General features: G+C 37.6%; 1 protein-coding gene across 1 annotated transcript in view; it reads left to right on the forward strand.

The window, feature by feature from the left end:
• The window catches only part of PTPRK (protein tyrosine phosphatase receptor type K), a 352,054-nt gene that overhangs the window by 215,766 nt on the left and 111,930 nt on the right, over window positions 1-24,358 (forward strand). Inside the window, exon 7 of the mRNA XM_050972314.1 lies at window positions 564-857. Coding sequence (XP_050828271.1) covers window positions 564-857 — 294 coding nt within the window. The remainder of the gene's footprint in view (window positions 1-563; window positions 858-24,358) is intronic.

The following is a 24,358-nucleotide window of genomic DNA, read 5'->3' on the forward strand; positions in this document are numbered from 1 at the left end:
ATCTTTATTTTGTCATTCTCCTGGCAGCTTTGTTCAGTTCTGAGTATTCTGAATGCCTGTAATAGGCATCTGTATCCTTTTCCCTAACTGCATCCAGTGGGTTTCAGATTAACTGCAGTGATACTAATTTTTAAGGATATTCTGTGCAGGGGTAGTGTATCATCTCTTGCAGCTCTTTCTATAAGGGAAGTGCAAATGTGGCTTCAGTCAATAAAAGAAAATTTCAAGTTATTGGTATAGTAAATTATATAGATGAGCTTAGTTTTTTTCAGAAAAAAAATCTCAAGCAGCAGCAATATATAAATCAGACAGGATTTTGTGGTCTCTAGCAGAGATTTTTAAAAGGAAAATACAGCATTGAGCAGATGCTGGTAGTGCACCACTCACTTCCATCAGCTGAAATTCTCCTCAGCTCTTCTTCACTGATGTCAGTTTGAATTTGTTTCTGTGGTTTGCAATCTTTGCTGACCAAACTCTGACAACTTCCTGTGTAGAGAGCCCTCCTTCCTGTGGCTTTTCCAGCTTTTGTTTTATCCCTGCCTTATTTTTTGTCTCCCTTGCAGAGCCACCTCGGCCAATAGCACCCCCGCAGCTCCTGGGCGTTGGGCCCACCTACTTGCTCATCCAGCTGAATGCCAACTCCATCATTGGGGATGGCCCCATTATCCTGAAAGAAGTGGAGTACAGGATGACATCTGGGACTTGGACCGAGACCCACGCTGTCAATGCACCAACGTACAAGCTGTGGCACCTGGACCCTGACACCGAATATGAGATTCGGGTCCTGCTCACCCGCCCGGGGGAAGGTGGCACGGGGCAGCCAGGACCACCACTCATCACCAGGACCAAGTGTGCTGGTGAGTGTTGCTCTGGAAAAATTACCAAAAAGCCCAAAACTGTTTACTTTATGGTTGAATTGATTGGCAAGCCTGTTGGCTCCAAATAATTGTATCAGGATTTAAGGATTCCCTTCACACCCACAGGATCCCCAGTAAGGATTTGCTGTGTCCTCCACTTTGCCTGGTCATTGTTCTAGGTTGCTAATACTTGGAGGGTAGATTAGGGAGCAAGAAGTTAGAAATCTAAGAAAACATTTTGCTTCGCATCGCATAGGGAAGAGAACCTCTTGATTTCTGACCTCCTTGTTTTTTCACCTTCATATTTTCAATTACATTTTAAGTAAAATTGCACATAAAGCAAATTGCATGGGAAAAAAGGATATGTTTAAGAAACAGAATTGTGGAAAAAAGAAAAAAACTAGTGTACTTCTGCACAATTTGTCCTTTCCCAAGCAGTTACGTATGGCCTGACAGAATCTCCAAGAACTAAAATACAAATACTAAAATCTCTAGCTGTGACTGCTCTCAAGGGAAGTGGTCACAGCAGCAAGCCTGCCAGAGCTCAAGAAGTGTTTGGACAATGCTCTCAGGCTCATGGTGACTCTTGGGGCTCTCCTGTGCAGGACTGGGGGTAGGATCAGGTTATGTGGGACCCTTCCAACTCAGGATATTCTGTGATTCTGTAAATTGTAGAATACAATTGAAAATACGAATAGAGTGTTTTTTCCATTTTTGACTTCTATTACCAAAATCATGTGCTGCTGAGCCCTGCAGTTTGCTTCCTGTTTCTCAGAGTGCCTCTGCGTGGCCAGCACCAAGAAGATTAAACACTGCCAAATTGTGTTATTTGCTGTTCCTTCTAAAGCTACTTTAAGTTATTTTAATCTCAGCTTTCACAAGAAAAAAGATAATACCTATGTCTGATAGTTTCAGGGGAGAAAAATTATAGATTTGAATCTCAGACTGTGAGGAAAATAAGCATAAATCAAATTGTGGGGTTTTCCCTCCTAGTCTCAGGACTTCTAGGGCCTGACAGTATTTTACAGTTGGCACAGTATCTGATTTAGCAAAGAGTGCTGATAACCATCTATTCACAACTGCATTAAAGTAATCAGAAGGACAAGCTGGAATCTCAGGTTTCCATGTGTCATGTATATATATATGTGCATATGTGAATCAGAAATATAAATAGTTTTTTTCACAAGTTGAAGACAGATGTCTGATGGATGAACTCTCACTTTGTTTACTTAAGGAAGTGTCAGGGTCTGGACCAGAAGCCAGGAATTTTAGCAGACTAGGTCAGTGGGTATGAATTCCAGAAAATTAGAGAATCTTTTTTAAAGTTGCTCACAGTACTGTCAGAAGCTGATACACGAAGCTGGAGTAAGACCTAGCTGAAGGCTCCTTTTGGAGTTTGTGATTGTATTTATAATTTAGTCTGTCTTTCCAGTGAAGTAGAAAGATCTATGTGTCTATCTCAGTTAAGGTGCCAGTCTCTGAGATCTAAGTAAGGGTAAAATATTGGTTTATTGCACAGAATTGGCTTAGACATTTGTCTGAAAAAGTAGGAATTGGAAAACTGCTTCTGTTTTAAAGAGGCTGAGCTGAGACTAGCAAATTGAAATGTTCAGGTTGTTTTCATAGCACTTGAAAAAAGGTAATTTAATTTACCCAGGTTGTGACCGAGTAAAGATTTTTTTCTGGGAAAGAAGTAGTTATGTGACAAATTTTTAGAAACCTCATAGGGAAAATCATGCTATTGTGGGTGTGGTTTTATTTTTAAATTTTTTAACATAACACTCACATGTAAGGCTCCCAAATCTAGTCTAGCTTGAGAAAAAATTTCAACTCAATTTAATCCACTGTGGAATTAAGCTGATCAAAAAAATACTTGAGAAGAAAATTCTGAACTTTCTGTGGCAGCATGCATAATTTTAATAATAAAATTTTAAGCTGTTTACCTTGCAGTGAGACTGATTCTTCCTATTTCATTAAAGTGAAGGCTGATAATTGTTACTACTAGCTAGTTTCAGATAGAAGAAGGTGTGTCAGCAAGGGCTTGTGAAGACTGAAATATTGTGCACATCATCAGGGATGAGTCAGGGACAGAACCAGATTGAATGCCTTACTGCTTCCTCACCTGTCTGGAAAATGAGACAGACCTTCCTTTTCTGCAGTGTTCTCCCAAGGCTTCTGATAGATAACTCCAGGTCCCCGTCAATACTATTTTTGTTTTGTTGTATATATTTATATTTTGCTTTTAAAAGGCAATTTATAAACATCAAAATTAGTCTCTTCCAAAGAGAAGATTTATAATGAAAGGCAAAGGTAATAATGGAATATCTCACCCTGCAGTATTATCTCTGCTGCTGCTGGTATTGTACCAGTGACTGACAGGTGATTTACTGTGCTGTATTAGATGACATCTCTACAGCAATATCTTCTTTCTGGAGTTTCTTCAATTATTCCTAATTCTCATTTCTGACAAGCTCACTTATTTTTCAGACAGATACTCTCTTTTCTGTCAATGCTCCTTGTCAATTTTTTCTTTCCACAAGTTTTACACACATTAGTTCAAATTCTGAAACAAGTTATAATTGATTATCTGCTCAGTATCAGATGGAATGGTGGAAAATAAGAGAATTTTTAACATGAAGTTTGACTGCTCTCTGTACACATTAAAAAGTGTGCATTAGTGAATGTTGATCTGATGAGATTGTAAGGATCAAAGTTTACATTCCAAGCAGCAACAGCAAACTTCCTGAAAAAACAATGAGAATAAGCTATTATTCTGCTCTCTGTTTAATGCTTAAGCAAATATCAGCATTGTTTTCAAATGAAGTTTAAAATACCTTTTCCCCATAATTCATTCAGTATTTATAATTTCATGCTATTTCTTAATAACATTATTGATCAGTTGTCCTCTGCTTTGCTGGAGATTTATTCTACTCCTTAGTGATTTGAGTGATGATCATACTTACCTCCTTGTCATACTTGCACTTTTATTATTAGGTATTTAGATCATTTTCTGTCTTCCTCATTGCAAAACTAGTGTCTGGTGACTCATTTACTAAATGTTTCCACTAATGCTAAACAAAATTGTTCTTTAATGAAGAGATAATTCTTCCACTAGTTAAGTCCTCTGACAGCCTGTTTGTCTACCCAGCATTTCCCAGGTAATCTTTCCTGTGCTGAAGCTAAAGCATTTTGTTAGATGTGTTGTTTTATCAGTCTGTGATTAAAGATAGTGCTGAGCAATCAAATATATGAAACCACTGAGTGTTTTTAAATGGCTGAAGCTTGAAACATCTGAAGCAAAACACTTATTTTCTTCCATTACCCTCTGTAAGAGCCAGGTGTGTGCTTTGTTATTTCCTCTTCTAAGCACCACCCATGATGCTATGACCAAGGCATTTTGTTCTCAGCTGCTGATGCTGAAGGGTACTGCCTCCCTCTTGGTCCTCACAGGGCACCTGAGCTTTATTTCATTCTGACTTCGCCTCTTGCCTGGGGTCACTGCTCAGATTATTCACTTCTCCAGGATTTTAACACCAAAACAAAAGGCAGAGAGTAACACTTTAACCAGAAGTAATCCTTAAGGCTTTTTTCTGTGGCTCTGGGGTGTGCTGTCCTTCCCAGCATATCCCCTGAGTTGTTTTTGTCTTTCTTCCCTTGAGTGGGATAGGGGAGAGGGGCAGGGTGTAGGAAATATGTGATAGTCTAAAATTGTCCACTTAGCCTGCTTTTTCAGCTCTAAATTAGAAGTTGTTCTCTTAATGTTGGCTGCCGCTTCTGAGTAACAGCTCACAGCTCAGTTTTATGATTAACTGATATTTTGGCGGCAAAGGAGGTCAATAGTTCAGCCTGTCCAGAGCTTAATATATGTACACAGTGGAATTGCTTGCTCCTACTTTACTGAAGTTCAGCACAAGGTGCTATTTTTCAGAAAAAACATGAAGAATTGTAAAAGAGTTGGAGAAAATAGTGCTGTGTGTTTTCATTTTTTTGGTCTTGATAATGAAATGAGTAAGGACGGGGGGAAGCTTTATAGCTGTAGCAGAGATGAGAAAGGAAAAATATTTATCAGTGATAATATTATTATTACTATTGTCATTATTGTTATTGTTCAGAATCTTTATCAGTCACAGAGACCTGCTATAGGTAACAGTCAGCCTCAAGGCACCAGAGCAGGAGATGCTGGCTCAGTGGTGCAATTCTGGCTCATGAACACCTGCAGCTGAAGGCTTGGGAGCTGGGCTGCTTTCTGCTGCCTTTTCCAGTGCAGAATGTTTGTGTACAGTTTCTACATGTATTAATTTCAAAAACAATATACACAGAGAGAGAGTGCAAGATACTGCTGAGTTCTCCTCTAACAAATAAAAAAAAGCAAAGCATGGAAAAATATTGAAAAACAAAAGGAAGCTCAAAGGCTTTTGATCATTTTCTTGGTATTTATAACAGAGGGACCCCAGAGAGGTTGCCTTTGAGAAAGTGACCCTGCACAGCCATCTGGAGAACTAAAACATTGTTGTGGTTACATAAAAATTGTAAATTATTTTTTAAATAAGTGGAGTGAGAGGGACATTGCAGCATAGAATCGGAGTGTGTTGATGTGGGGCATGCACAGTGCTACTTCACTCAGTGTTTGTTGCCTTTTATTCTTGCAGAGCCAAGGCAGAGGGTTCAGGGTGAGGACCTGGTTTTGTAGGCTTTGCAGTGCACTGTACAAGAGAATTTCGAATATTGGAACATGAGGCAATGTGTTTATAAATTGGGTAGAGTCAGCATCATAGGAGACTCCTGCAATATACAGCATTGAACAGATAATCTGTGCTCTTCATTAGTGTCCCTTGCAGTAGTGCAACTGCAATTGGTTAAAACTGTAAAAGCTAACAAAAATACAGATGAGTGTGTAATTTTCAACCTTTTTTTTTTTAATGGTGACAGAGAGAAATTTTGACCTTTACAGAAAAACAGCTGTGTTGGTGTTTCAAGCACAACTTATATCTTATTTCCCTCAAAGAAGGTATTATTATGGACTTAGACTATAGCTTCAAGGACAATGTGAATACATTTTGAGTGCTTAAATTACATGGTTTTATTGCTCATATTTTTGTTGTTTACGGTTTGAGTGCATTTTAAAGATAAACTTAAGATGAACAACTTGAAACTAAATTAATATGATATTTTAAAAATTATTTTGCATTTGTCGTTCCAGAAGAGCCCTCATTACACCAATATTTATAAGTTGCTGTTGTTTTTACAAATGTGTTTGGCACTTGTGACTGTTTCTGGGCTTCTGGCCAGGCAGCAATTGGAGCCATTTAAGATCTTGCTATCAGATTCCAAATGCACCAGTCTTTCCATATAGGTTTACCAAGTGGGTTGTATTTGGGGAGGTGGAGCAGGGAGATATAAATACAATGGACAAAGTCTGGACTGAGGAACTTCATCATATTCCCGTTAAGAGTGAATACTAGAATTGTTATTGAGAAGGCATCCTGTAGAAGAGCCATCTGATTTGGACCATCATCTGGCAACAGCAACCATGCTCTGCTTATTGTGCTGTGTGCCACTGCTGAGATACCCATACCACATATAGAATCCTAATGATGCTCATATCCATAAGAAAGGACTATAGTGCATCTGACTTACCTAGCAAGAGACCAGGCAGACTGCCCAGCCAAGTTCTTGTCAGATTGTGTAAATTAAGCATGGTATCATCTTTTTCAAAGGAATGCAATGCTGATGACTCAGTTGAATTGGCAATAAACTGCAAGTTCAGCAAGTTCAGACACTGAGCTCCCCTAAATTAGTTTTCAACTTTTTTTTGTTTGTTGTATTCAGCCTTGCTTAGTGTCATTTATATGGTACTTACAGCTGCAAGTTCCCTCTGTACTAACTGGAAACTTTCTTCCTGCAACATTTTGAGTGCCGTGTTACACAAGGCATGGGCTCCCTGAATTGTCTCGTGCTTCATTTTTGGGAAGGATTTCGTTCATGGCTAGTTTTTTATAGTATGGTATCGTATTCAGCAGTAAATCACTCTGATGCTCTTCACTTAGAGTTAGTATAGCAGACCTGGGTAGGTGGACTCCTCTAGCACGGCCACCCACGTTTCAAAGCCTCTGTTGTGTGCAGTGGCCTCTTCTGCCTTCTTTTTGACATCTTTAGCAGTGGGCAGGGAGGGATGAATAACCTACAGCAAGAAATGGTTTTGGTCATTGGCACTTGACACACTGGTCAGTCAAGGGTTTGGTGCAAAGACTTTGGTTAAAGTTACTGCCTCTCTTTTTGGTGAAGGTCACGAGGTCAGGATACCCCTTCACTGTGTGGTAGAGCCAGGGGGAGGAAAAGGAGCAGCTACCATCACCACACAGAGCTCCCCTGTCTCAAGCAATTTCTGCATCTCTTCCCTCACCTTGGTTTGTTTGGTGGCTTTTCCCAGAGCAGAGCCCGCCACGGCACTGAGACAGCCATGATTTATCCAAAGTGCATGTAACCAGTCAATAGATCACACTTCCGAGAGGAGCACTGTCTGTGGCAAGAAAATATATTGCAGTACATTAATCCACAGTGCCCATTCCAGCTGTAAAGGAATGGATGTGGGCAATAATTCATATTGCAGCACTTGAAAGTGCTCTGGGTGCATCCAGGCCAGATAACTCACCGCCTGATTAGAGCTTCTGCAAAGTTGGGGAACTGATGTGAACAGACTTTTGGTCTGTGTCTGCTTCTTAAAAACATGGCTGAAGGTTGGGATAATCTTTCCCTTTTAGAAGACTGCAGCTCTTTTTTTGGACTGTAACCTCTACTTTTAATTTCAGCTGAAGTAATAATTTATTTTTTTTAGCATGATTGATTAGTGTGTTTGATGCTTCTGTTTGGTTTCATAATTAAGGTCTCTCAACTGTTCAGGAATACAATATTAATTTTATAGTGTTTGAGAGTTGGTAAGTACGTAAATAAAACAAACTTTTATGAGACTGGCTTTTATTGTATTTTCATTTATCACTCTATTAAAAATTAATCAGGGAAAATTTTAATAAGGTTTTTTAAGTTGCTCTGATCATTGCAGCACTAAAATATTTTGGAAGCATACTAATTTTTCAGTAATTTTGGCACTTTTGGCAGAGAAGTGTGGATTAGATATGGAGGGCTGGGAGTAGCAGGAGTGGAAGGGTTGAAGAGGAAAGCAGTACCAGCAGCTGTGCTGTGGCAGGGGATGTTGATGAAATTTACCAAATGCATTCAATATTTTTCCTCTCCCCCCTCTCTCCAAAGCCATTACAAAGAGATATCTTGTCATTCTTCCCAAAAGCTGTGGTTCTTACAGGCATCAATTCTTTGGGCTTTCTTTTCCTAGAGAAATATTTGATTTTTATTTAATTCTTGTTTGCTTTTTTTATTTTTTTAAACTTTGTTTCATTTTAATAGTGAGCTGCATAATTTTTTTTTTACCTAATTTGAACCTAGACTGCATGAAGCAGAACTGAATGAATTTCACTCTCTTCACTTTATTTCTCAGTAAATCCTCCTGCTGGTGCTGAGAGGGAGAATGGGCCATGTGATGCTTTTGTATGGAATGATAATGAAATAGCCTCCATTTTAGCAATGAGTTGAGGAGCATATTAAGCAGCAATTGATGTCAAGTTACACCTCAGGTGATCAGTAGGTCCAGAAACCTGAAAATGACTTGTCAACTCTCTTAATGTTACCTGGTTTTGTTTGCTGTTTTCAAATAAGCAGCTGGAACAGTCCTAGAAAGGTCCAGATCTCTTGAAAAACAAACATTAAAAATGCTGAAGGCTCAGGTTCACCTAATTAAAAGCTTGTCATTTGACTTTAATTCTGAATAGAATAATACAACAGCTAATACCAAGCTTGATTAATGAAGAATTAAGGAAGTAATATAATAAGTGACAGTCAACAGATTTATAGAATGCTCTTGTCAGAATAACTTGATTTTTTAAAAATTAAATTACTGATTTGGTTAATAAAGCTGATATTGTTTTTCTCTAATGTATTTAATTTGATATAAGGCATTTTGATTAGGAAACCAGAATAAAATCAACACAAATGGAGAAGAACTGGCTTATATATCTAAAACTGGTTTTATGGATTAATTGAGTAAACACTTTTGTTTGTGCCCCATCAGGAGCAGTTCCATGTAATTTATAAAGAAAATGTAACTATGATAAATTTGAAAAATTACATAATATTATGAAACCAGTAGGAAAAAAAGCCACTTGAAAAAAGACTTGGGTTCTAATTTACAGTGGTTGACATTGGCTGAATCTTATCTATGTTTCGAGTACAACATTTGCAGTGCAATAAAAACAAAGTAGGCTGTATGTACAGAGAGGGGAAAAAAGATCAGAGTCATGGACCATTAGGGCTGAGACTTAGGCACTGGAACTAGAAGAGGTCCTGTAGTCCTCGGCTTGTAAACCACAGCAAAATTTCTCACTCTTTTCTTAGCATTGGAGAATGTTTTGAAGATTCTGAAGGTGTAATTTTGAAATTGGTTACCAAATTAGTTTTCTTCTGACCCAAGTCTTTTATCCCCATCTCTCCAACCCCTCTCCAAATCTGTGTAGCTTCCTGTTCTATAGAATTAAAGGTATGGCATTGCCTAGAGTTTGTTTTCAGGAGGATTAGAAAACCAAAATAAAACAATCTGGCAGAAAGTTGAAATCTTGTTGTTTATATGTGATGTGAGCAGAATTAATATTGAGTTTAGAGATACAAACATGATTTAGGCAGTAATTCCTTGGGGGGTTGAAATTTATTTTCTTTATTTCACATCTCCAAATCAACAGCATAAGCCTTTTATTCCTTTGTATACTATTATTTTTCATTTCAGGTTACCTTTGAAAACTATTTCATTTTATGCATTTTGTTTTTCAGATCATTAATTGATAAAAGCTGTTTCATTACCCTTGGAAAAGACAACATGCTAAATTATCATTCAGATAATTAAACATTTCAGATACTCTTACAGTACCATAAGTACATATTTTGCAGTTTATTACCTTTATTTTAGAGAAGTTGTGCTCAATGATAGGGACTGGAGAAAATATATTTGACAGTGTACCTTCTTTTGTCTGCAAAATGAACTCCAACAATTAGGCTGAAATGTCAGAGCATGAGCACCCACTGGGAATATGATGTGCTCTATTCACAGTTCACAACCTGTGGTAGCTTAGATGATTACAAATAAATAATCAGTTGAGTTGTACCCTGTTTCCTTAAAGTAATGACCTTTGAAGACAGTGCAGAACTGCAATTCAAGAAACCTGCTCTCTGTTTATGGCCTTTGGCATAACCTTTGACAAATAAGTTCACTTTGGTGTCTCATTGCTATTTGGAGAGCAGGGTTGACTATGAATGTTTCCCCGACAATTTTTCTCAAAATTATTTACCTCACATGATTTTTATTTTTTTTCTGAGCAAACACTTTTTTACTTTTGATGTGCTAGCTGAAATGAGATCTTGAATTTATCTGTCTGAAGGCTAAATAATTTGTAATGAGAATCTTATACAGTAAAGCTCATATGTAAGGGGTGAAATTTTTATTCATTCAGTGATAAGTTTTATCACTGATGTAGTGTCCGTATTCAGACAAGAGCAAGTGTGTCTATATTAATGTGACCAAGAGCTTTTTGTCTGTCCATGCAGAGCTGACTTTTGGTGTTGACTTGATATAATAAGGGGTGGATGGGGAGTGTGGGAAGAACACAACAAACATACTGTATTGAAATCAGGAAGGCCAATTTATTCCTGAAATTGCTGTTTTGGCTTTTTTCTGCCTTAGCCCTTGTCTGTTATCAGCAAAATAGCCATAATAAAGGATCATGCAAGTTGAACTTGTTCCTTTTTTTCTGTGTCTGCTGCTTCACCTCGATGACTTCTCAGGTTGCCATTACCAAGTTTTACCAAATGCTCAACATTTCATGTTTGGTTTTTCTTGTTCCTTTTTTAACACAACCATAACTCCCCCTTCAGCCCCAGCTATTCCTTCCCTTCAGCCTTCAAACAGAATTTAAAAGTTTAAAGGAAATATGGATGCTTCTGCCTGAACAGTGGATGAGGAAACGAATAATATGTTGTAGAAATTATTCATATGGCATTATATGCTTGTAGGTTTGCAGTTCATATGGTGATGAATATAGTATAAGAACCTCTACAGAAAAGAAACAAGTAAAAACTTTTTTAGATGTGGCTTGTCTTGCCTAGCAGTACTTGGAAAAGGTGGGGAATGTGTATTTGAAAGACAAGTTAAGGTGGCAGACATTTTTCATAGTCACTTAACTGAGGGGCATAATCATAGCATATACACGTACTTTATGCAATAAGAAAAAATACATACAACAACACAATTGAATAGAAAGCAATAAACCATGATGTTTATGCCTTTCTTTGAATTATTTAGTCCTGAATTTACTAGTTGTCATGTGTATTAAATTCAGGCAGTTCACAAATGTAGGGTTTTTTCTCCTGTGTTAATTTGATCTGATCCCACAGTGGGGAAAAAAGTGCTATCACTCTTCAATATTACTTTCACAAATCAGCTTACTGTCTCTGTTTTAAGAAAGGATTTGCAAGTTTAAGGTGGGAATTCTAAGTCTGTACAATAATTTCTGTGATGGCTCCAGGTGATTTAAAGATCTGTTAGAAATAGATATGCTGTGGGCCCACGGGTGAGGCTTCAGCTGGGCTGCTGCATCCCACAGGGCACAGGTTCTGTGGAAGCCATAATCTTACAGGGCACTCTGGAAGTCTGCCTTGTGTACAGACTTAAACTAGAAAATATCAGATGCTCCTGTTATGCATTTTGTTGTCCTAAAACACTTGGACCCTTTACATTATTTTCTCTGTAGACACATGTGCCAGTGTGTATTTTATCCATCTCTGAAGAGCAGCCATTCTGTTCTGGTAGGTCTGTGTAAAGTGCTCAGGTATAATGGGCAGGCTTCTTTCTGCCTGTCTGCACCATAACACAGGCTAGGAAACAAATATGCAGCAGTTGTAGTAAAGAACAATAGTTGCAAAAAAACCCAAAAAACTTATGTAGTATTTGCTATCTGTTTTTTCAGCCTTGAATTGCACAAAATCTCTCTTTAAATATCCTACTGTTATTCTAAGCATCCTTCTTTCTGTGTTTCATGCTATGCTTTACTCCATCTGATGTGGATTTCTAGTGGGGGATAGATATAGAACTGACAACTCATGAAGAAACTCTTTTGTCTCTGGTGCTAAAGGTCTGGTTTTTGAAGCAGAGTTTGCTGAGTTGCTTTCTGCACAGAACAGTTGCTGGTAGTGGAAGCACTTCAGCTTCTGTAATAGAAGTTCCTCTCAGTGAAAATGACGGCATTTAAAACAGGTTAAAGTCATTGTATATGCATTTTGCTGTTTGAAAATTTAATAATTCAATAAATTTCTTTGAATTTAACGACATTAGGGGTAGTCCCCTTTATGATAAACAAGAGCATAAAGGAGGACATGGGCATGGGCAATTGAGATGTCTTGATACTGAGGTCTGAGCATCCTTGCAGAGAGACAGCATTGGGAAGCAGGGCTCTAATATATTGTCCAGCCTCTATATTTTAATTTCTGCAAGCAAAGTGTGACTTTTCATCCTTGGTAAAGTGAGTGTCTAGCTATTTAGCAAGGGACAAAGCATAATGCCATCATTGGAAAGATGTATTGTCAACTTGGACATGTGATATTTAAGAACCCTGAAGAGAGAAATGACCTGGCACTGTAACACGACACATCACAAGTGACTGTCTCAGAAAGAATGAGAACAAGACAGACAATTTCCATTACTGCTCAGTGTTAAGGTACTACCATTATCCCCTAAACAACCACACGCTCCAAGCAATAATCATGCACTGTCTTCTTCTGTACTAATATGAAACGGGAATTCAATCTCTTTGACACATATTGCTTTAGCTTGTCTTGTCAAGTTGTTTCTCTGCTCAAGCTCAGCTGATGTATATTGAATGGGCTTTGTACACTGACTGAAATGGGGCAATAGTTATCCAGTTTCCTTTGATGCTGGCTGCAGAGGTGCTGAGGATATGCTAGAAGAGAGAGGCTTTGTTTCTTGTACCTTGTAAGTTATTGCCAGTTAGGAAATCAGTGAAACCACAAGCAGTTCTTCAAACTGGTTCTTCTTTTGCAGTCCCTTTCCAGTTTGATCTGAGTATCTTGTTAACTGTGTACTAATTCCCATAATACCTTGGAGAGAGGCAATCGTTCTTTTTCCTCTGTCTTCCCAGGAGTCTGGAAATCCAGCACATGCTGGGTTTTATGGCAGGATTTTGTGCTTCTTTTTGGTATTTGTTTTTTTTCTCAGTGGGAGCTTGTACTTGCAGTAGCTGGTAATCTCTACATCTTTTGCATTAATCAGGTCCTGCCTGCCAATTACAATACCCATTGTTGTTTTGATATTTTGCACACCGGTGAAATATATCTTATAGTAAACTTGTTTTAATTCTAAGTAGATAAATACTATGTTGCAATGACTAGACTTCTTATAAGGAGAAATTAAGTTATCATGTATAAAAATGAGGAAAATAAAGAGCATCCTTCATTGTCAGTACCATCCTGGAACCTGCTGATTTTTCTTAATCTGTGGTATAATGGACAACCCACTAATTCCATATCTGAAGTATTTGAAAATTTCAACACACTTGATCTGAGTCAGATATAAGAACATTTTAAATACTCGATATCTTATGCATATTCATAGAAACTTTTTTAGTAACTCAATATCTATTTATTATGCTTCTGTTTCTGTTTTGCTAATTTTAAAGCAGTCATGTAAGTTTTTACTTAGCTGACTGCATCAGTACAGAAAACTGATAAATTGCCCTACAATATTCTGTATCATATGGAAGATTATTAAACTCATATTTGGCAAACAGGAATGGCTTACAGGCCAGGCAAACCTTTCACAATGTTCTCTGACAATGCCTGGTGGACCATGTGCTTTTATGTACAAAATATGTGGGAGGGCTCGTACAGCAAGACACCAGTGCTGTTGCACTTACTTGTGCCTACAACTGTCAGTAAGGTATTTTCTTTGCCTTTTCTGATGTAGTTTGATTATTTAAAAGCTGTATGTAAGGAGTTCAGGGAAAAAATATATATAGTTGTATTTATAGATTTGTTTTGGCCTGTGCCACCTACATTAGTTGACATTGTATTTTTATGTACAGATTTTTACATCTTGCCTCAAGGACAATAATAATATAGTGCATATGCATTAGGAAATTGAATGAAGGTTGTTACTGATATCTCAAAGGTGGCATTTCTTAACTTTTAAATTCTTTATTTTGCTCTTTTACTGCAATCTAGCTTTTGTGCATATAATTTGCTATAAACAATAACAGTAGACATGAAGACCTTTCAAGTTCTTTCACTTGAAAGTTTTTTCTGGCAGTTCTAGAAAAAGAAAATTAATAAAAAATGTGTTTTGACATTTAAAAGAGAATTATTTCCCTGAAAATGCATAAAAGATGCAAATTCTTAAATTGCTTGAGTTTGCACATTTTGGAGCATTACTCTGACGTTTCTTAAACCTGCATATGTAGAAGCTTTCTCTGTAGTAAGCTTCACCTTTGTCTTGTGAGCTAAAATGCATTAGAAGAAGTAGCCCTTCAACTCTTGAGAAGGCTACAAAATTTTGTTTGTCATCTAATGTCTTTCCCCTTCTACTTAAGATCTTGGATGTAAAGACAGACATGACTAAGTTTGTTTCCCTGTGGCTTCTTATCCTTAGTACTTGCAACATTGGTGTCCTTTTCATTGATCCCTACTTTTTTTTGTTGATGGTTTTTGGTGTTCACGGAGCATCTTCAAATCCATTTCTTTCTAGCATTCCCTAACTTCTGGATTTGTGTTTGTGGCACTGCTGTTTGTGTGCCAAGAGTTAACTAGTCAGTTAACTAGCCTCTCTGGCTGCTGGTCCTCAGGCCTTTTGGTTTTTCTGAAGGATCCTGCTGCTCCCTTGACAGTTACACACTGACAGAGAAAATCCCAGAAGTGGTGAAGCCAGCTTTTGCTTACCAAAGCCCCTTCACCCCATCCTCTACTACAGAAAAACAGCTGAAGTCCTTATGCAAGAGGTCAGCATTACCAACTTTAAAATAAAAAGTAGGGGAAAGCAAGAGAGGGCTTGAAATGCTCTCTGCTATCTTAGATTTTCTTAGGAATGAACTAGCTGGTAAACTTTACCACCACAATAGCTATTGACATTCTCCTCTCCCAGCTGCCTCTAAGGCATGCTGTTCAGCTCATGTTGCAGGGAAGGTGCTGCACTCTGTTTCTTCCTCCATGAGGCTGCTAATGTGCAGAGGCTGTTCCTGGCTTCCCATGTCCTCCAGGGAAAAATGCATAGTGTGCAGCCTCCTGTGGGTTTAAAGGACCAGAAGAGATGGAAGTGGTGAGACACCAATGTAGCAGTTGAGATCTAATGTGCTGTAAAGCTGGGGAGGAGATCGAGGCACTGCAGGACACAAGAACCAGCTTGTCCCTTGCAAATCTCTGCTGCACTTCTGCTGTTAAAGTCTGGCATGCACTGCTGTAACTGAGAGGCAGGAGTAGGCAAGGCATTCTTGAGGGCAGGGGTCAAGGATGGAACAATGAGGGATCCTATGTTTTCTCATCTACCTTTTGCAGTGAAATTTTTCATGGCATAGATGGAGGAACCAACATCAACAGTTCCTGAATGAGTCATGGTGGAATACATGCTTCAAAATCAGTCGTTCTTGCTTAGCTGCTTTACAGAAGAAAAAAGAAAGAGAAAAAAGGCAGACTGATATTCTCTGTTGTGTTCCAAGACAGGAAAATATCTAACTAGTTTGGACTGCAGCACTGAATTGAAATCTTGCAGCCCCTGATTGCTTCCAGAAATTGCTAGCGAATGTCTGACACCACTCATAGGTGTTGCTGACAGAATTTTCTGAAAAAGTATTTGAAAGAAATCGAGAAACATTTGTTTTGAGATTTAAAACTGTGTACATGCACCTAAACACAGAAGTGTATTGAAATATATATCAATTTCATGAAAAATATTCTGATAGCTTTGTAAAGAATAAAATGGTTTCAACATACTAAAACGTTTTTCTGTAAATTGTTCTAGTGTCTTTAATAACCAGGCAGATGGTTAGAAGTATTTTTCTCTCTCCCAGTGTATTACAATAGATACAAAGGCGAAAAAATCCATACCTGTTGTATTTTCTGATTTTGAAAAAACAGACAAAGCTGTATCTTCTTGCCAAGAATAATTTGCAAAAAGCAGCCACTTATTTTCAGTGCATTTTTCTACACTGTCATCATAGTCGTCTTTTTGTCTCAATCAGTAATGTGGGAGGGGTACATAAATGATACCAGCTACCTGGATGGCTGCAGCAGCCTGAATTCACCTTACTATTTGGAGCTCCCTGCATTGTAAGGATGGCTTATGGTGAGAGAGAAAACCCTACTTAATCTTAAAAGTTGTGTCAAGAAATTAAATTAGAGGTAAAGAGAAAATAAGGATAAAAAAGCAATATAAATTATAAATAAATGCAGCTTGAAAGTTGGAAAAAATTTTAAGCATCCAAGAAGTAGGAAGATTTGGTTTTCCAGTTGAAGATGTGAAATTATACTTGCAGCATGAATGTTTGAGTATCCCAACCACTGATATTGAAGAGGTTGGACTTCCTTGCGGGATGCACGCAGTGTAGTAATTTTGTCTGTCAAGGTTGCTGACCTCTGCAGGGCCCAAGAGTCACTGCTCATTCTTCTCCCTCCAGCCCCCTTAGGCTCCACCGAGGTGTCCTACTATTAATCCTTCCTGAAAGTATTGGTCACTGGTTTTGTGTTTTCATCTGATGTCATAAGAACCAGACCAGTCTTTGGATCTGTGGCCAGATGGTCAAACTGTTTTTAAGGATAGACTCAAGTATTCCATCACAGGTATGTCTGTGCTCATGAATGCTTAATGAAAGACACCTGTTTCTCTCTGGAGGGTGAAAGGGTCTAGGCAGGATAGCAGAGTTGTTCAGTCATTTCTATTGCGAGGAATTTCACTTTTCCAAGTACACCTTTAATGATGTTTCCCTTGCGAGCAGTGTTTAGTGATCTCAAAACCAAGCTCCCACTGAGGCATGGCCAATGAAACCTGACCTTGAGATGATAATGCAAGCTGTGCTGAAAATTAATTGCTGGTAGCATTCTCTCTGCTGTTTGATTTTTAATGAATAAAGAGTTGCTGCAAATTTTAGGTTTTTATAGATGGGATGCAAATTTCCCCCTTGAATTTTTTTTAATTTCAAATTGATAGTTCAGTTGCTCTTGGTGCTGTTTATTGAAGGTATCTTTTAAGAACTATTTTGATTTTTAAGATTCTGTTATAGGATATAAAGGAAATACAATGATTTAATGGAGTTTAGAAGCTTAATTCATTGGTTTAATATTATACTTGCAAAGCACATAATTTAATTTAAGAGTGTTAGAAAAAATGGTGTAAGTCTAATTTATGTTGACAAAAGCAATACAAAAGTATTTTGCAATAAGCAAGGCACTAATACAGCGCATAAGAAATCGATTTCATATTACACATTTGTATAATTAAATAAAGTGCTAACTTCAAGGTATTCCTTATGACAGCCTATAAGGCTGCATTTTCTTACACTCTTGCAGTTACTGTTTAAGTTGAAAGTTCATTTAATTTAAAAATGTTTGCTACTAAACATGCCAATTTAATTGACACTAGAAAAAAATTTAGCTTTACATTTATTATTAAGTAGAAGTAATTCTGTATAGATTTTGTTTCCTTATTCTTGTAATTTAAATTACAATATTGTGAATATCCTACATTTTACCATTACTCAACTTCAGCTGCTCCAAAGGGAAGGGATCTAACATAAAACCATCTGTACTTTGCTTCACCATATACTCCTCTCAAGTGTTTGTGTTACACTTGAGACGAGTATATGTTACAGCCTTTTCCTCATCCTCAACTGTCATTTTTCTTTTAATTGTAGTTTTATTCATTTTATAAGTTTAGATTCGAGTTTTAGAAGTAAGTTACAGAAGTATATCTTTAGGAAGGTCTTTTCCCAGCTTTCAGTCATTTGTCTCTTTTTTTCTGGAAGATATAGAAGTTCAGGTGTTTTGTGATGGGTGGATTGGAAATTTTGTTCAGAAAATATAAAACATGGCAGAGGATGTAAGGGGACTTTCCTAATCTTCCTTTCAAACATTTTCCCTAGTGTTGATGGCAATGAACTGGATGTGCTTTACCACTTCACTTGGTTTTCTCATCCACTCTTCAACTCCTGGGTATTCACTTTCCACCTTTCTCTTGTATCAGGATTTCAATTTCCAGTTAACCATCAGATACTGGACCTGGAAATTTGAACAGGTCTGTGGATGTGAACTGCTGTGAGTCAAAGGAAGGCTGTAGTTCTGTTCTGTAAACATCAGTGTCTGCTTTTATCCCCCTTGTAGTCAGTCTTCTCTGTAACACCAATCCCAACTGCCTTTGCAATACCTATAGACTTACAGTTTTGGTTTTTTGGTTTTATATGGGTTTTGCTCTCTGATGAAAACGCAGAAAAAACAAACTGTTGGAAGAAGATGGAAAGTCAACCCTTTTGTTCCTTGTTCATGAACTCTTGAACGATGCAAGAGAAACAAGGACATTAACAGATCCAAAATAAGATCATGAACAGTGATTTACTCTTTCACTTTATTATGGAATATTGTTAGGTTATGCCTGATTTTTAAAGGATGTGTTCAGCAACTGTTGAAACTAAAGAGAAGGGGCTTTCCAAGTCACAAGTTTCTGAGCTTCTGGCAGGAATTTTATAATTTTTATCCTTTTCTTTAAGCATTAATAGAATGAAACAACATGCTCAGCTTAAAATCTGACATGGACCTGTTTAACACTTCATGCTCTGCAGTGGCCACAGAATTTTTGGTGTAACCAAAGCTCTAGCTAATTTGGATAACCTCAGTGCGTAAAAGTTCCACTGGGTATGACCCACTGGTATTTATAAGTAAAATTTAAACTTATTCTCATTTTAATTGGACTGGCCAGAAAACTCAGAATTTGGAGAATATTGCATTCCTTAGGTAGAATTTTCAGCTGATGCTTCAAGTTTATTACTTAGCTTATAAAAATGTTCAGTGGTTCAGCTTTCAGCATGCAAACCTGAGCTCAGGAAATTGCATAAATTCTCAAAACATAAGAGTCCACCCCACCAGGAGTTATTTTGGAATGGTATTATCCTCTGTTTTCTGTTAGAAGATATTCTGAAATGGTAAGAATTTTACTTCTGTGTTGTTTCCATATAAACACTATGAAAAAGTTTGCTTCTAAAAAAATCATTGGCTCTGCTGCTTATAATTGTAAAATCTTTATGTCAAGTTGATAGGTTCCAAAAAGAAAGTTTTGTGTCTCTTAATAGCTCAGTTCACTTAGTTGAAAGAAAATAATAGATAGCTTATTTTTTCTAAATTTCCTATAGCTACAATGCAATTCCAACATAAAATAACTGAAAAAAGAGAATAGAATAACATTAAAGTTCAGATATCTTGAGAAACTAACAGTGCAGTTTGATTGAAAGAGAACATATTGAATTGCTATAAATGTGATATAGCTAATAAATGAAAGCAATCATTTCCTATGAAAGAAATCTACTATTTGAAAGACTAAGTTTGCTCATTCTACTGAAAAGTGAAAATGGCAAAAATTAAATAGCATCTTTGATTCATACTCCTTTTTTGTCAAAAATGAAAAAGAAAAATATTTATCAATAATCATAAAAATAAATTAGTTGGCATAATCAACTTACAAGGTGTTACTACAGTGTAAGAAGTAATAATCATGTTTTATGCTCTAGAATAAGTGGAAAATCAGCGATAAAATACTGCATTATAATATTGTACTGATGTATCTGATGTCTGAAAATTTAAATACTCTAATATTCTGAGCTTTTTAATCAACAATGTTTTCTTTTCTTTTTCTCCATTTCCAATCCCAAAGAGCTTTATACAAAACTTTATGACAGCAGAGTGATCTATGTCACATAAAATAGTCCCTGAGTTTTGTAATGCTAGAAGTAATGTGGGATTTGTCACATGAGTGCTTGAGAAAGACTAATGCAGAAGAAAAAGAAAATAAAATCATTCTAGAGGCCTTCAGTGTGATGATTTCCCCCCCCCCCCCCCCCCCAGAACTTTGAAGGTATCTCAATTGTATGGACATAATTAGAATTATCTGTCTCTAAGACTTCAGAAAATACCATTAAATTCCCATACATGTTTTTATAGCAGAATATTGTTCTGTACTGGTGAGTTCTTTCCTTGAAACCAAACCAGGTTTTGCATCATTTAGCTTCCTTCCGATAATTCTATCTAATTTTGTTGGTATGTGCTGACTGCAAACTTTGCTTTGAATGTAGATGGTTTGAGGCATTGCTGTCCTTTGTCTTCTTATCATTGTGTGTCTCTGTCTTGCCTTCCCTTCACCAGAAAAGATCACACAAGGCCCCTTTGCCTATTGCCAGACAAAGCCAGCCATGCATATTACTGTGAGTTCCCCTTTTTGCCAATTTAATTGGAACTGCTTGACTTTTTCACTGTTGAAATTGAGATCTACTCATTGTACTGGTAGAGATTTTGGAGGATAGAATTGCCAGCAGACACTCACTAATTAACTAATTGCTGCACTGTGAATGCTTTCAGGGCAGGACCAGGATTTTGATTGTCTCTCTGTCCTTTCCTTGGACATATATCTACAAAAGTATATTTTGCCTAGATCATGGAATGTGAATATTTTAAGATACCTCTGATCAAACTGTCTAAAGAGAGTGCCATAGGCCATGTGCCATAGGTGGCACAAACATTAAAACTGGAACATTTCCAGTTTCATGCTAAATCCCTCTGTAAAGATAGTGATACTGCTGTAATATAAGGCAGTAGGTCAAACGCTTTCAGAACAATTAACTGCTGTGTTGGGGTCAGGCCTCCTACCTTCAAGTAACTGCTCAGTCTTCCCAAGGGAGTTGGCACCTTGACATGCACTGCAGACCCCAGAAAATTATTTGACTAAGTAAAGAAATGCCATGTTTGTGTAATGTCTAATCTGATGGGTAATTTGTAGAAATCAGGCTCATATCAACCCATCTGATTTAGTCTGTAAACCAGCTACTGCCCCCAAACTGTACAAAAGTTAATTATTCTTGACAATTATTTTACTGCTAGTTTAAAAATAATGAAGGCACAGTGCTTAGAAACAATCAACTGTGTAATACTGAGCTTTATTACTTTCATTTTCTAGCATCTAAGAAATTATTTGGCTTTTTCTTGGGTTGAATTATGCTGTACCATAAAGAATCTGAACAGTACTAATTTGCTTAAAATGTGGTTGAATTTATCATAGCCAGCATGAGCTTGCATGCAGGTTTTTTTCCTGACTTCACAAATAGAAAGTAAAATAAAATTAATTTTCACCTCTGATCTTGCAGTCCCTACCTGCCCAACCAATATGAGTATGTTCAGAAGACACATCAACTTTTAAGTATTTTATTCTTAAAAACACTATACCAAAAATGTGAGGCTGTGTGTATGTCTTGTGGTTTGTTTTTTTTTTTTTGTTGTTGTTTATTTTTAACTATAAGAGAAACCAAAAAAGCATCTTTTGAGTGGGTGTCATGTGAGGAAAGAATGTTGATGAAAGCCAGTGTCCTCAGTGTCTATCTGAGCTGTCTGTGACAGCTATTGTTGTTTAACCATCTAACCTACATCCCCTTCTCACTGAAAATATTAACCTTATAAGCCCAAAGTTTTTAGAAGTTAATGGCCTGTTATACAAGTCTACGCATGGTGATGGGATATTAAGTTATTAAATGTATTTTGCTATGTAACTAAACCTGGAGTTGTTCTCATAAATAATCGCTTAATTTGTTAGTTTAAATTGAGCGCATCTATTTTTCTGCCTCCATAGTTCTTGTTATGTTAGGAGCAGTATTAAAATGTGAGTCTGGTAAACATCATCGTAAATCTCTTGCCTACCCTGTGACAGTAAAAGAAGTGTAGATCATCATTTTTTTTCTCTCGAAAATAGACATTTCAAAATTAACAGATTAAGGAAGACAAATTCAGTGACAGTATGTTCTGTCAAGACCCTTACATATCCCTGACAAGCCTCACTGAATTTCATTTTACATTTTAAAATTTTCGAAGAGTTAAATTTGAATTGAAGCTAATGTTACTGACAAGAGGAAAATAGAAGCAATTGCTTTGCACTAAACAAGTTTGAATGGTTGTTAATGTGAATGACTTTCAGGCAGCAAATGTCAGAGAACAGTAGATTACTTTCTCTACCTCAGGCATTTTAAACCATCTCCTGTGGTAGGCCTGGCATAATTTTTTTTTTTCTCTTGAACATTGTGAGCAAAGTAATTGAAGTCTGGTAATTTCAGCCCATGGCTGTTGAAGATAAATCATAACGAGCTACTAGAATGCACTCTGACAGTCCTCATAGGGCTACCAGAACGTGAACTCTCCCTAATGCAATATTCAAATTTTGCTTCCTTCTGATTCATATTCTAGAAGGCCCCTGAAACTGTTAATTATAAGCCAACCTCCATTTGTTATTATTCAGAAATTTTATGCCAGAAACCAATTGCTTCAGAGCAATTTCATTCTGTTCCAGGACTTGGGCATCTGAGCATTGCATCGCTTGCTCACCATGCTGGGCTGTGTGCAGGCTCCTCTCGTTTGTCCGTGGGGAAGGAGAGCTTATTTTGTTGCCCTCCACGTGAAATGGAGTTGTGCCCCATGGCAAGTGGTCGAATGGTTGCATCACAGCATTTGTTTCCATTAAGGTGTGGCTGACTGCCTGCAGAAACTCATCCCATGTGGTGCAGCTGAAGAGCAGCCCTGCTGCCTCACCAGGCTTCATCTGGATTCACCTGCTCCCTTGGGGTTAGTGCTTGTACCAAGGGAAGGAATGAAAAGCTGGGACAGGGACGTAGTGATCTAGTTTTAGACTGGGTTATGATTCTGGGGATTTGCACACATTGCGACTTTGTGCCTTTTCAACCCTTCCTAGCTGACAATCTGCTCTTATCCTTGATCCTCATGTCTAGTCTGGGCAATGTTCAGTAACAGGACCACCCACCCATATGTGATGGCTCTAGCTCTATCCTTCTCTGGGAAGGACAAGTTGATACATCCCAAATATTTTATCATAAAAACTCTCCATCCTGGTGTTTCAGCAGATCTGTGTGGCAGTGCTGCATCACTGGTTGGAGGAAGATGTGGGGGGGACCTGTGGGAATGTAATTTTCTCTTTGGCTACTCAGTGTCTTGTCCTTGACTGTAAGCAATGGCGCAGTTTGCATCCCACAGCAAATTACCCAGTAGGCAGATTGACTTATTTCTGTGGTCTCAATTGCACTGGTGGTAATGCCTGATGAAATTGTTTATGCAAATAGTGTATTAACTGGAAGACACAGTGTGGTGTTGATCAAAGCTATTTGCTTGTTTTGATGCAATTCATCCAGTAGTTTCTGCTGAGGAGAAATATTGGGAGCTTAAATATTTCATTTCAGTGGTTTCAAAATGAAATGGCTTCTCTTCTTTGATTTTGACACAATATTTTGTTTTCAAATTGAGCTAAGCTGGTTTGTAAAAAGGATAAAAACTACCTGGCAACAATTATATTGAAGCATCCAGAGCAAAAGTTTTACTTCAGTTTCACTAAACTAATTTTTCCTTTTTCGATTTTTCAGTCCTATCTTTCATCTATTTTTTTATCATTCTTATTTTGAACTGAAAATACCTTACAGCTCTGTATGTAAGCATTCCTTGGGACCATACAAAGAATTGTTTCATTTTACATTTCAGTACCTTGTTTTCTTCCCTTGTGTTTCACAGCCAGGGAACACTTTACTGCCACTGATAATTTTCAGGGGACCTGAAAATACGGAGGAGGAGAACGAGCACTTTTCAGTGGGGGAAGTGTTCTCCTCTCATTCAGCCCCCAGTCCTCTGTGTTTCTGATTGAAGATGTCACCTGACACTTCCTATAAAAAGCCCTACATAGATCAAATGCAGATATTTCTATGAAGCAGGGCTTTTGGGGTTTTTTTTGAAAGGAAATGGAGAAATCACCTTTTGTGTTTCAAAAAACCATCCAACGGAATGCTACGCAAGTCTGTTGTCTTTCACCTCGATTCAACATTTTGCTTGGGCCTGGACAGTTTTGCCATGAGTTCTGTGAGGTTTATTGAACCCAGGAAACCTTGCCTTTGCAGAATAGCTCTTCCAGTTATTTGGTCCCTATCAAACACCTCAGTTTTGTGGCTGGAAAGTTGAGATTTGGCCTTGAACTCTTGAGCTTGCCTGCAGAGTCACATGATGTTTGCCTCTGCTGCTGTTGTGTGCTCCAGGCACTGCTTGTACTACATGATACTGAATTTCCATGCTTGTGCTGGGAAAAGAAAGAC

This window comes from Serinus canaria, chromosome 3 (assembly GCF_022539315.1).
Source record: "Serinus canaria isolate serCan28SL12 chromosome 3, serCan2020, whole genome shotgun sequence".
NCBI classification, from domain to species: Eukaryota; Metazoa; Chordata; class Aves; order Passeriformes; family Fringillidae; genus Serinus; species Serinus canaria.